Here is a 14112-nt window from a genome sequence, read left to right as displayed (position 1 = left end):
TAGACATGATGGGATGCACTAACTTGGGGGCTGCACGGGCGTGGAAACCTCAAATGTTTTACCACTGCACAGGGGGTAAATATGCTAAAAAGTCAAGGGTTTAAATAATTGTACAATAGGGAGAAGGGTGGGATCAGTGAGACAATAACAACGCAATCCCACCATGGTGGCACTGCAGCATCCATAGCACACATTTGTGGAGGACATGCCCAGCTGACCAACATCATCGTGACATGAGTAGTCTGATATAGTCTAATACTGATCTCCTAGCAAATGGTAGTGGAGTCCCCAAATTGATATTCACATTATCACATCATTGAATATAATAATTTAAACAAATCATAATATCCAGTAGCAAAATAAAAATAATAGAAAAAACTCACAAATTAAGAAACAGCATAACATGAAAAAGAGTGATATAAAACCCAAAACCCATATCAAAGTCAATAGATTAATACATGAAGTTGTAAAAAAAAACCTACAAAAACTAATCAGTTCATAAAGTGGAGAAAGCCACGTCTGCAAGACCATCTCCTCCATTCTCCGCATCCACCACAAACTGGTCAAGAAACGCACATTCTCAAGATAGGTGCAGGTCCCAGATTGGACCTGCATTTATGGCATATCTTGTGGATGGGGACATCCTTTTAGGTCTGTCAAATATCAAATCACGTAGGATGTTAATTTGTTGAATTTCTGCTTTCAGGGTGACAGATGCCATGTTTAACTTCCTGCTGGTTTGGTACTACTGCACTTTAACTATCCGAGAAAGTATTTTAATAAACAATGGCTCCAGGTTTGATTTATTTTCTTCCTATAATGTAAACATTTGCATTTTAATATAATATAGGTAATATTTATCAGAACTTATTGTAGCTAATTGACTCATAGAATTAATTAATTAAAGGGGTTCTCCCCTCTCAGTGTTTCAGCTTTGCCTGCAGTGTCTTCTTCTCACTTCCTGTACAGTATTTCTCCCCTTTCCCCTCCCTGCTTGTTAAATGAGGTATCACAAAACTTATGCAGATCAGATAATATGCAGATGCTTGTACAGAATGGGCTTTGTGTTATCTGTGTTTGTACATAGAGAGATAACAGACTGGGCTTTATTAACAAACTGCAATTAGCTGAGCCGATTTTCCTGTTGGCAAAAGCAACGAGTGAGTGATGTCACTTGTCCTATCTCACAATGGAAGGAATAAGTTCACATAGCAGGCAAACAAAGCAGAATTTCTACAGCAATATATTTAGGAAAAGTCTTCAATTTACATAAGCTACCAGTATAGACAGGATCCTTGAGATGGGACAACCCCTTTAAAGGAAATACTGAGATGGCATAAAGCCATACAAATTGAAAAAAATCATACATAGAATAACAGTATAGCATACAACATAGGACTCATTTATTCTATGATCGATGATCAATATTAGATTGGGTGGGGTCTGACTCCAATCAGCTGTGCTTGGCCCCCTCCAGGGCTAGAACAATACACCGAACAGATTTGTAAGCAGAAGGCTGCGTACACTGGGGCATATTTATTAAGACTGGCGCCGGGAAACCAAGATTTATGAAAAGGCTACAGCCTCTTTATAATTATGTTGGACGTCCTGGCACCAGAATGGAAATCTATGCCTGCCAGGTAGGAATTTGCCTAGATTTCCATTCTAACTCGCACCATAAAATTAGTGAGAGTTATAATAAATCAGTCGGTCTGAGGCATACCTGTTATAGGTCATCAGTATCAAAAACTAGCAAAAGGCTGAGGCAAGCTGCGTTTTCTGTTGCAAATTTTGATGCGTTTCATGAGCCAATGCCAAGAGTGGCTTCAAAAGGAATGGGAAATATAATGAAAGGACTTCTCTCTTCTGCTAAATCCACTACAGGCTTTGGCTAAATAAACTGCAGCATAATCTGCAAGAAAATCACAGTTTTTTCATATCTGGGGCCTCTGCCTGAAGAGTTTATCGATTAAAATTGATAATCTGTCCTTAAGAAAGGTCATCACTTGTAAATTTTGTTTATATACCGCCAACATATTCCGCAGCAGTTTACAAAGCAAAGGATACATGAACATTAGACCTTACAATGTGACAAAATAATTAACATATTAAACATAGGAGAGAGGGTCCTGCTCACAAGAGCTTACAATATATGAGGAGATGGAGGAGGGTAGGAGGGCTTTTTTGGCACAATGGTCCAGCCATCTTTTTAGTATACATAAGACAAAGAAATGTAGAAGTCTAGGTCTGCGGTCCCCAACCTTTTTTGCACCAAGGACTCTGGCACGGGATGGGTGAAGGTTGAGAGTTGTGCTGGTTGGGGGTAGGTTTTAGGTTGCAGGGCCCACCCCACAGTTAATCGAGCCCTTCTCCATAGGTAATAGCCCCCCCCCATATAAGTAATGCTATTATCTGTGTGGGAGGGTACTGTAATAGTTCTTTGATAGCGCCCCCGCAGGTAGTAGTTCCCTCCTCAATAAGAGTAATCCTGTTACCTTTGGTGGGCATTATTATAGTAATAGTGGCCTAATAGTGCCCCCCACAAGTAATAAACTCCCTCCTTAGGTAATAGCCCCCACATACTGTAAATAATGCTGTTACCTATAGGGGGTGCTATTTCTTTAATAGCGCCCTAATTGCAACCCCTCACAGGTAATCGTTCCCACCACCACATAAGTGATGCTGTTACCTGTGAGGGGAGGGCACTATTGCAGTAATAGTGAGCTAATAACATTGTTCTGTTGTTCTGCATAGTTATTGTGAACTTACAGAGCAGTGGTGGGGTTAGTGGGACCTATATACATCTTCTACTTTCCTCCCAGAACCTTGACTCCTATTTTATGGTACCACTGGGAAGAGAATAGAAGATGTGCACAAGCTGTGTGCAAGAGGAGGTGTATGGCCCAGTACCAGCTCTTCCATGGCCCATTGGTTGAGAACCTCTGGTCTAAGCTGATACAACAACATTTCGATTAAACAGTAGGCCTTTCTGAATGTGCAGTAGAAAACAGACAACATACCACCACATATTCTGTGCAACCCTTGCTGTTTTTCTTTTTCAGAATTAAAGGTTGGTGGGTCCTGAACCATTACGTGTCCACCTTCTTGTCAGGTGTTATGTTGACTTGGTAAGTCCTAGGACAAAATGATTAAAGTTTTCTATGTTGTATTAACTTAATGTCAAGTGTATCTTCCATCATTAATACTGCAGTATCGAGCAGACGCCTGCTACCATAAAAAAATAAATAAATAAATCTGATTTATTTTTTTTTTCTTTATTTTTTTTTAAGGCCAGATGGATTAATGTACCAGATGTTCAGAAACCAATTCCTTTCTTTCTCCATGTACCAAAGTATGTATGGCGCATCCTTACTTTTTTACATCTCTTAATATCCACCTACTGGGCCACTTTTATTAATACAAGTTTTCTCAAAAGGTTTTGTTCAGTTCCTACAGTACTACTATCAAAGTGGCTGTTTGTACAGATTACGTGCTCTTGGAGAGAGGCATAACATGGACTTGACTGTGGGTAAGTAGAAACCCCAATTAGATATCCATCTTGGAATATGTTATTATTAATAAGTGTATTAATATTGACTTACACGTACTGAATGTTACCTAAGGGTAAATCATAAACTGCATCCCTCAACATTCAGCATATCATTTTCATCTAATATTACCAATTCTACTATCCTGGGAAAATTTATGGAATCTTTACATTTATAAGATGTTCACCCAGCTTTTTTTTAACTTCATAGCAAATATATAAATCAAAAACACAATGACACATAACAGTGTTTTTTTTTTTTAACCTTTTACTGTCCCATGACATACTACTACAACAGGGGTAGGTAAGTAATAATTAGTGCTAAGTGCTGTAATAATATGGCATGAAGATGGAGCCAGCTCAAGAGATGAACCAGCGCCATTGGCAACCAGGCTCACCTAAAATAGTGGGTTGCTAGCTTTGAACACCAATTGCAACCATTTAAAGGGGACCTTTCAATAACTCCAACAACACTTTGCATCCTTCATTGGATGCTGTTCCTGTAATTCTGGTTTAGTTGGAATTTTTTCTGTAGCCCCTATTGATCCTGAGTAGTGTTGAGCCGATCCTGACTTTTCAGGATCGATTTTAAAATCCGATTTCCGATCATTTTTCATTCGAACCCGATCTCGATCACAATTCAAGTCAATGGGATTTTTTTATTAATCGGAGATCGGATTTTAAAAGCAATCCTATTCACTATACAGCATGGAATCTAACAATTGTTAAAATCCACGCTGTGTAGTGAATCACTAAGTAGCCAGAGGATTTTTTTTTTAATCCTCTGGCTACTTGGTCCCCCCTGGTGTCCACTTACCTCTACAGATGGCTGCTCCGCTGCTTCTCCTTCTTCTTGTCCTCGCTGCCGCTCCAGCTGCAGTCTTCTTCTCCCTTCGCTGCCCCCTCCCTGCCAGGTTAGGAGAGTGTGGGCGGGTACCGGGAGGGGAGACGTGACTTCTCCCCGCCCTGTACCCGCCCACACTCTCCTAACCCGCCCACACTCTCCTAACCTGGCAGGGAGGGGGCAGCGAAGGGAGAAGAAGACTGCAGCTGGAGCGGCAGCGAGGCGAAGAGCAGCGGAGCAGCCATCTCTGGAGGTAAGTAGCTACTAGAGATGCTACTTTAGTCTCCCATTAGAATGAATGGAGGCAGCCGGCGCGCAGGGGGTTAAGGCTGTGTGCCGGCTGCTTCCATTCATTCCTATGGAACCGCAGCGGAGCCTTCACACTGAGTATACGCTATATACTCAGTGTGAAGGCATTGTGGGAAATACTACCGATCTCGATCCTATCTAAAAAGATCGTGTTCGGAATTCCGATCGCAATCGTGAAATTTTCTCGATCGCCAATCGGAATCCGATTTTTTCCGAACACGATTGCTCAACCCTAATCCTGAGCAATCATGTATGTTAGTTTCAGCAAAACTATGTGTATTACTGTTAGGTGGGTGGCCCCTACCTGTCTACTCCAGCCCAGGACCTCCCACCTGATATGAGAGTGCCTAATTAGAATATTGGGGACCTGAAATTAACTACACTGTTTGCTCAGGAACAGTGTAGAAAGCAGAAAAAATCCAGCTGCTTCAGAATCAGTGGGGTGGTCACTTATTAAAGGGGTTGGCCACTTTCAGACCAATATTGAGAAACAAATATTATTGTTTGTATAATAAAAAGTTGTACAATTTTCCAATATACTTTCTGTATCAATTCCTCCCAGTTTTCTAGATCTCTGCTTGCTGTCCTTCATTTTGCTTACCTCTAGTGAATAAAACTCTGGCCACAGTCATGTGATATAAGGTCCATGGTCATGTTTTAACACCTTAAAAAACATTATTTCTTGGGAACACTATATTCTGACACCTGTAACTTTTTTTTAATATATTTCCATGTATGGGGCTGCTTAAGGAATCTTGTTTTGCGATGCCAGATGTCCTATTCACTTGTACCATTTTGGGGAATATCTAATGTTTTGACTGCTTTTTATTAAAAAAAATTTCTTTTTACTTCTATTTTTAGACTCCCTGCCAGGGGTCTTGAACCCAATAGGGCCTGATCACTAATATATGCTAAATGTAATGCTGCCTAGTACCTAGAGAATCTGTCAGGTCAATTTGGGACACTGAACCACCCACAAGTTCTTTATAGACTGGGGTCTTAGTGTCCCAAATTGCCCTGTTTTAAAGTAAGCCATACTTACCATCTCTGGTGCTCCCACGCTTACTTCAGTGAAGGCAAAGACGCACATCCAGAGGTGCCAGAGGTACAGCACATTTGCAGAAGCTGAGGTGTACTCCTCTAGCTTCAGTGAAGAACTGCTTTGGCGCAGAGAATGTAGCGGCAGGGTGAGTATAAAGCTTTTATTTTATTTTTTTTTATTTTAAATTGCAGGCATTACAAGCACTAAACCCCCAATCCATAAGGATCCTTGGGTGGTTTAATGTCCCAAATCGCCATGACAGGTTCCCTTTAAACGTGTTACTATGATGAAAAGTTGATATTCTTCTTCTGTGATTTTTGTGATCTGTTTCAGAGGGTTTTCAGTCATGGATGTGGAGGGGATTGACCTTTCTTCTACCATTCCTCTTCTTTGGCCAAGTAAGTCTCTGTATTGCCCTAAAAATATATGGAAGTCGTGGTAGTGTTTGGATAAAAAGTCTTCCTTTTACTGTATAAATTTCTAAAAGCTGATTTAACGAATGCACAAAATGAAATACAGATGTCTAGAAGACATGCATAAGATGTCCATAGCAGTGGAATAATGATAGTTTGCTGTATAATCTCAAGTACTTGAATAAAGGTACATAATGCTTCAGCTCTACCTTCATATGCCCTTAATCTCATACTGCTAATCACACAAAAAAATGGTGACAAACAACACTTAGCATAAAACATAACTTTTAATGTCAAATATGGTCAGCTAAAATCTTTCAACGGTATAGCTAGGGCTAAAATTAGAATACATAACTCAATAAGAAAAGTAGGGAACACTATAGAGATATAGCTTTTTTGCAATGTTCCTAGATACTGCAGGGTAGTTCAGTTTAGGGGAGTGATAATCACAACTTAACAGGTGACGGTTAGCACTAAATAGGTGCCTAGATGATGATAATCTCACTGATACTGTAGCTGATAACAATGTTGTATAGAGTAAATACCTTCTTCCCCCCCTACTGTTTTGATGCTGTTCACACTGCCCTAAAGCGTCCACTCAATAGCAAAGTTAACCTGACACCTAAACATATAACTAGTGTCCCTGTCCATTTGATAAATATGCCATTCTATAGGGTTCACACTAGATATGCTGTAAATAATTAATCTCTCTACGCGTTTCGATTACATATTCTCATCAGGAGAGGATAAGGAAAAATAATAAAGAAGATGTTGCGGTAAAAACCTATTGAGTGGACGCTTTAGGGCAGTGTGAACAGCATCAAAACAGTAGGGGGGAAGAAGGTATGGTACTATTCCGTTATCGGGCCAGCAGCAGCGCATTTCAGCACCAGCTTTCGGGACAGCAGTTCAGTTCAGCAGCGGGAATTACAATGACATCCGAGGACTGCTGGCCCGATGCTTGTGCCCAGTAGCCAGTACATCAATGACCCCCCCTCCATCTCCTCCTCCTTCCAGTGCTGCCCCCCAGCTCTCCTTACATCTACCCCGTACCCTCTCCCCGCCACATGACTAAGCCGATGCTGGCCCGATGATAGAGGCCGTGCTTGTGTGTAGTAGGCAGTACATCGATCGATGCCCTCATCCTCCTCTTCCTTCCAGTGCTGCCCCCCAGCTCTTCTTACATCTGCCCCGTACCCTCTCCCTGTAATAGGCCTCACCGTAAATCTTGAGCAATGAATGCTACTAGATAGCCGCCGGACGCTGCAGAAAGTTTGTCCCTCCGGCTCGCTGTAGCTCACCGTTCCTATAGTCGGCGTGTTTCTTGTCAGGGCCTGGATTGAGCCCCGGTGTCTTTCCTTTCGGTCTCGGTACTAGCGCTGAGGTGAGGCCTAGTCGTGTGGCGGGGAGAGGGTACGGGGAAGATGTAAGGAGAGCTGGGGGGCAGCACTGGCAGGAGGAGAAGGATGGGGGAGGGGGGTCATCGATGTACTGGTTACTGGGCACAAGCATCGGGCCAGCAGTCCTCGGATGTCATTGTAATTCCCGCTGCTGAACTGCTGTCCCGAAAGCTGCTGCTGAACTGCGCTGCTGCTGGCCCGATAACGGAATAGTACCGAAGGTATTTACTCTATACAACATTGTTATCAGCTACAGCAGGGGTCGGCAACCCCTGGCACGCGTGCCAAGACTGGCACGCGAGGCATATTTTGCTGGCACGGCAGCCAGCCTGAGACTTCACACTAAAATTGAAAGAGAGAGCGTCCTTTCAGTGCTCTGGTAGAGCTGCGGTGTAGGACACGCCCCCTTCTCTCACTGCCCACCAATCAGAGGTGAGCCTCTCACTGCACAGGATAAGGGCTCCCTGGACCTGCTGCTACATGTGAGGAGCTCCTGCCGTCTGCAGCCCTGAGGTGGAGAGAAGCAAAGTGAAAGTAAAAACACCAGGTACGTGTGTTACTAACTATTCTCATTAATGTCAGGCATTTGGGGTTATTAATTTAGTTTTAGTAACTCCATGTGCCTCACATTAATAACAGTTAACGCCATCATGCCCCTCACATTAACCCTATGTGGCTCACATAAGGGTTACTGATGTGTGAGACATATGGGGGTACTAATAAAGGACCTAAATAATGAAGATGTTCACTTATTACCTCCATATGTCTCACATATCAGTGTCCCTTATGTAAAGCACACAGGGGGTTAATGTGAGGGACATGATGGGGTTAACTGCTATTAATATGAGGCACATTGAGTTGTTAACCTGTAATATACATGACCAGACTCTTTATCTACAACTGTGGATAAAGTACAGACCTATATATTTCAATTGACCCATATATACAGCCATTCTTTTTGTGGCTGTGTATCTGGGCCAAATTAAAGAGCTGAAAACTATGGCGCAGGTCCTATATGTGTCCTATACATCCCCTATATCTGTCCTATACATCCCCTATATCTGTCTGCATTTGCAGCCCTGTCAATTCATTTTTTAACATATAGGTCAGTGAAACCACATGCGTGCCATTTGTATGCAGGAGGCCTAAGGCTGATGCCCCATGTTACAGAAACGCAGCATTTTTGTTGCAGATTTTGATGCGGTTTATTTCAACCAAAGCTAAAAATGGCTACAGAAGGAATGGGAAATATATAGGGAGCTTCTTATACGTCTCCCTTCTGCTCAATCCACTCCTGGTTTAGGCTCAGAAAAACACAGCAAAATATGTAACAAAAAAAGCTGTGTTCCCTGTGCCTCAGCCTTAGGCTAAAGCCCCACATTGCAGAAACAGCTTTTTTTCGTTGCAGATTTTGCTGTTTTTTTTGAGCCGAAGCCAGGAGTAGATTGAGCAGGAGGGAGACGTATAAGAAGATTCCTATATATTTCCCATTCGTTTTCTAGCCATTCTTGGCTTTGACGGAAAGAAAAACGCAGCAAAATCTGCAATAAAAAAAGCTGCATTTTTGTAATGTGGGGCCTCAGCCTTAGTGTGATTCTATTAGGTGGTGACACTGTAACTAGATGCAATTATAGCCAAATCCAGTTCCTGGGCACCAGTGCGGCCACTTTGTTGTAAGTGTGACACCCATTAATTCCTGGCTGGGGTTTTGCTGTTATTGCACCACCAGGAACTAAAAGTGACAAATTAATCTGCGTTTCACTTAGGGAGCGTTCACACTACCGTCGGTGTCCGACAGCTAGTGTCCGCTGCTAATGTCTGTTCAAAATCTTGTGCGGATATTAGTATCGGACACTAGCTGTGTCTGTGACATTTTGCATTGATTTAAATGGACATCGGGTGCGTTCGTTTACTGTTCGTGGGTGTCCTTAAGTGTCCGTTCCCAAAGATGTCCGACTTTTCAAGCGGACAGAAAAACCTACATATCGGGTTTTGCTGTCCGCTTGAAAAGTCGGACATCTTTGTGAACGGACAGTTAAGGACAGGCACGGACAGTAAAAGAACGCACCCAGTGTCCGTTTAAATCAATGCAAAATGTCACGGACACAGCTAGAGTCCGATACTAATATCCGCACAAGATTTTGAACGGACATTAGCAGCGGACACTAGCTGTTGGACACCGACGGTAGTGTGAACGCTCCCTTACAGAAAACTGAAGTTACTAACGGCCAAGGACTGGATGGAGCATACAGGTACATTGTGTGTCAGCGCTCTACAGGTATGACCTCACTCTGCTCCCAGTCACATACATTACCACTAATTGTGGGTTACACATGTACTTACATTGCTTCTAAAGGAAAAGAACATGTGTATCCAGGCAAATAGTAGTAAGCGCATGTGGCTGGGAGCGCAGTATGACAGCACCCCTATGTTGTGGTTTGTGCTATATGACTTTAGTGTAGGTGTCGTCAGCTTTACAATTATTGCTCGGCACTCCGAGGACCTCATCTTTGATTTTTTTAATTTAAATCGGCACGCCGAACAGAAAAGGTTGCCTACCCCTGAGCTACAGTATCAGTGAGATTATCATCATCTAGGCACCTATTTAGTGCTAACCGTCACCTGTTAAGTTGTGATTATCACTCCCCTAAGCTGAACTACCCTGCAGTATCTAGGAACATTGCAAAAAAGCTATATCTCTATAGTGTTCCCTACTTTTCTTATTGAGTTATGTATTCTAATTTTAGCCCTAGCTATACCGTTGAAAGATTTTAGCTGACCATATTTGACATTAAAAGTTATGTTTTATGCTAAGTGTTGTTTGTTATAAGAGAAAGTGTAGCAGTCAGTGCCCATTGAGATTGAACAAAAAAATGGTGGCATGTTCCATAGGAGTTATGAAGCATTTCACCATAAAGCACTTCAAAAACATGTTGCCTGCATTGTCCTGTTCTAAAACTTCTTCAGAGATTTCAGTAAAAGTTGAAATCTCTGTAGGGTCGTGTTGTGTAGTCCATACTTTAGCTGTATAATCCTTCATATATGGTGTCTTATCAGTTTTTCTGCTGTCAATAGCCGCATTATGGCTGCAGCACATTTCTTTCTGAGGTGCTCCCCATCTCAGAGGCTGCTGCAACAGTTAATCTGTCCAGGGTCCAGGTGTCAGACCCCGCACAGATCGTATCGCATATAAGTCCTATGTTGTGGGTAGTTCAGCAGTATTCAATTCAATATGGGGCCAGTAAACCCCTTTAGGACAGGGGCCCCAGTTTGCAATAAATCTGGCTAATGCCATTCACAAATTGTAGAAAATAAATGTGCAGGGGAAAAGTTGTTTTCAATATAAATCACAGCATGTCAATTATAACTGTGGAAACACTGTCATTTTCTGTATAGGTATAATAGATGCAGAAAGTCCGCAGAAGAAATCGCTGCGGACTTTCTGTGAAAAATACTGCATGCAATGCATTTCCACTGTTTTTTGGGGGGGTTTTGTTTTTTGCTTCATGTCACTACATGGGGCCTTTGCCTCAGACTACTCAGTTTGCAGAAACGCAACCTTTTTTGTTACAGATTTTGATGTGTTTATTGAGCCAAACCCAAGAATGGCAACAAAAGAAATGGAGAATATATAGGAAGCTGTGATACTTCTATTTTTTTACTCCTGGCTTTGGTTTACAAAACAACAAGAAAATCTGCAACAAAAAAAGCTGCGGTTCTGCAATGTGGGGCCTCAGCCTTAAGGGGGCTTAAACCAAATCTAAAAACAAGGCTTCACACATTCATTATTATTTTTAGAAGCAGGTGAGGTCAGGAAATCTATGAAATATAGTTTCACTCTCGTCATCCAGTTAATAACAACGGCACCTGTTATTGGTGGTGGACTCTTTTGCTTCTAAGCCTTGTAGCAGCCGTTATGTCTACTACCCTGGAGTGTGTGTTACACACACATACACACACCCATGCCCTATACCAATAATTGTGTACGGAAGACTTTATGATGGTGTTGCTGGAAAGCATTCAGTTCACAGCACAATATTTTGCCCGCCCAAGGGCATCCCATGTCCTAAATTTCTACTGTGGTATTAGATCAAAAAGTGTATGTGGTTTATGAGTCCGCTGTAATTCTGAAGAATTAGAGGCACAGATTCTAGGCACTAGGCTTTGTTGGTTGTAATGGTTATAAAATGTGCTTTTATTTTTACAGTTCTGGCAGCTCTATAACGCTATTACACTATTCCAACTAGCTAGGCATCCAGAGTGCAAGGAATGGCAGGTAATGTATCCTATCGTCTACTTCCATCAGAGCTTGTATACTTTTGCTGCTGTTTGATATCCACGGCTTATATATATACAAGCATTCTCTTGATGATCTTCAAGAGGTAGCCACCGGAAATGGTTTTCCAACAGTCTTGAAGGAGTTCCCAGAGATGCTTAGCACTTGTGGGCACTTTTGCCTTCACTCTGCGATCCAGCACACCCCAAACCATCTTGATTGGGTTCAGGTCAGGTGATTGTGGAGGACAGGTCATGTGGCGTAGCACCCCATCACTCTCCTTCTTGATCAAATAGCCCTTACACAGCCTGCAGGTGTGTTTGGGGTCATTGTCCTGTTGAAAAACAAATGATGGTCCAACTAAACACAAACCAGATGGAATAGCATGCCACTGCAAGATGCTGTGGTAGCCATGCTGGTTCAGTATGCCTTCAATTTTGAATAAATCCCCAACAGTGTAACCAGCAAAGCACCCCCACACCATCACACCTCCTCCTCCATGCTTCATGGTGAGAACCAGGCATGTAGAGTCCATCCGTTCACCTTTTCTGCGTTGCATAAAGACACGGTGGTTGGATGCAAAGATCTAAAATTTGGACTCATCAGACCAAAGCACAGATTTCCATTCCTTGTGTTCTTTAGCCCATACAAGTCTCTTCTGCTTCTTGCCTGTCCTTAGCAGTGGTTTTCTAGCAACTATTTTACCATGAAGGCCGGCTTCTGCTCAAAGTCTCCTCTTAACAGTTGTTGTAGAGATGTGTCTGCTGCTAGAACTCTGTGTGGCATTGACCTGGTCTCTAATCTGAGCTGCTGTTAACCAGCGATTTCTGAGGCTGGTGACTCGGATGAACTTATCCTCTGCAGCAGAGGTGACTCTTGGTCTTCCTTTCCTGGGGCGGTCCTCATGTGAGCCAGTTTCTTTGTAGCGCTTGATGGTTTATGCAACTGCACTTGCGGACATTTTCAAAGTTTTCGCAATTTTTCGGACTGACTGACCTTCACTTCTTAAAGCAATGATGTCCACTCATCTTTCTTTACTTAGCTGTTTTTTTTCTTGCCATAATACAAATTCTAACAGTCTATTCAGTAGGACTATCAGCTGTGTATCCACCTAACTTCTGCACAACACAACTGATGGCCACAACCCCATTTATAAGGGAAGAAATCCCACTTATTAAACCTGACAGGGCACACCTGTGAAATGAAAACCATTTCCGGTGACTACCTCTTGAAGCTCATCAAGAGAATGCCAAGAGTGTGCAAAGCAGTAATCAAAGCAAAATGTGGCTGCTTTGAAGAACCTAGAATATAAGACATATTTTCAGTTGTTTCACACTTTTTTGTTAAGTATATAATTCCACATGTGTTACTTCATAGTTTTGATGCTTTCAGTGTAAATCTACTATTTTCATAGTCATGAAAATACAGAAAACTCTTTGAATGAGAAGGTGTGTCCAAACTTTTTGTCTGTACTGTATATTCTGTGCTTGTCCCACTCTGCTTCTGCTTTTAGTGCACTAAGTATTGGTGAAAATATAGACTACTTATAGACGCTGCAGGCAAAACTGTGGCGGGAATACATTGCGGTTCTTCCTGCAGCGCTTTAAACAGAAAGTTTGCTGAGTTTTCCTCTGCTGACTTTTTGTTACAATTATATCTACAGGAAAGCCAACGCTTTTGGAAATCGCTTTGTGTCCGGCCTGTGAGCCCCTGGCCTTAATATGTATTTTTATTCTGATGTGTTTGTTGCTTGCAGGTTATTATGTGTGGACTCCCATTCCTTGTCCACTTCATGGGGAATTTCTTCACCACCCTCCGAGTTGTCCAACAGAAATTTCAAAAACAAAAAGAAGGAAAAGAGAAAAATGAGTAATGCCATTTGCCAGCATAGTTGTCATGCAATGTAGCTTTGCTACTTGTTGTAACTCTGGAAATCCTTCCAATGACTATACACTCCAATGAACCTTCACCGTTAATCAGCCTAATTGGCTGTTGGGTTCTGCACAACAAAGATGATGACATCAATGGTTCTGTCAAGTACAAACCTTTTTTTATTTTATTTTTTTGCTGTATGATATGACAATTCTCTGCAGATTATGGCTGGCGGCCCGGACCTAAGCCTTGAATAAGATGCAAGACTATGTTTAAAGGGAGCTCAACAATACAATCTTTAGACAGAATGTCTGCATTATTTTCTTTAGTTGGACAGCTCAGGTTTTTGTTCATTGGCCTGTCCGTGCTCTGTCCTTGTTTGTACAAATATGATCTGCAATAAACACTT

At 42.1% G+C, this 14112-nt stretch overlaps 1 protein-coding gene across 1 annotated transcript in view; it reads left to right on the top strand.

The window, feature by feature from the left end:
* The window catches only part of TMEM120A (transmembrane protein 120A), a 53038-nt gene extending 38926 nt beyond the window's left edge, over positions 1–14112 (top strand). The window contains exons 6-12 of the mRNA XM_075264794.1: positions 707–796; positions 3063–3128; positions 3291–3352; positions 3437–3529; positions 6076–6140; positions 11763–11831; positions 13588–14112. Of these exons, the coding sequence (XP_075120895.1) occupies positions 707–796; positions 3063–3128; positions 3291–3352; positions 3437–3529; positions 6076–6140; positions 11763–11831; positions 13588–13704 (562 nt within the window). The 3' untranslated portion in view covers positions 13705–14112. The remainder of the gene's footprint in view (positions 1–706; positions 797–3062; positions 3129–3290; positions 3353–3436; positions 3530–6075; positions 6141–11762; positions 11832–13587) is intronic.

This window comes from Leptodactylus fuscus, chromosome 2, assembly GCF_031893055.1.
Source record: "Leptodactylus fuscus isolate aLepFus1 chromosome 2, aLepFus1.hap2, whole genome shotgun sequence".
NCBI lineage: Eukaryota > Metazoa > Chordata > Amphibia > Anura > Leptodactylidae > Leptodactylus > Leptodactylus fuscus.
This window is presented reverse-complemented; position numbering and strand designations above follow the sequence as displayed.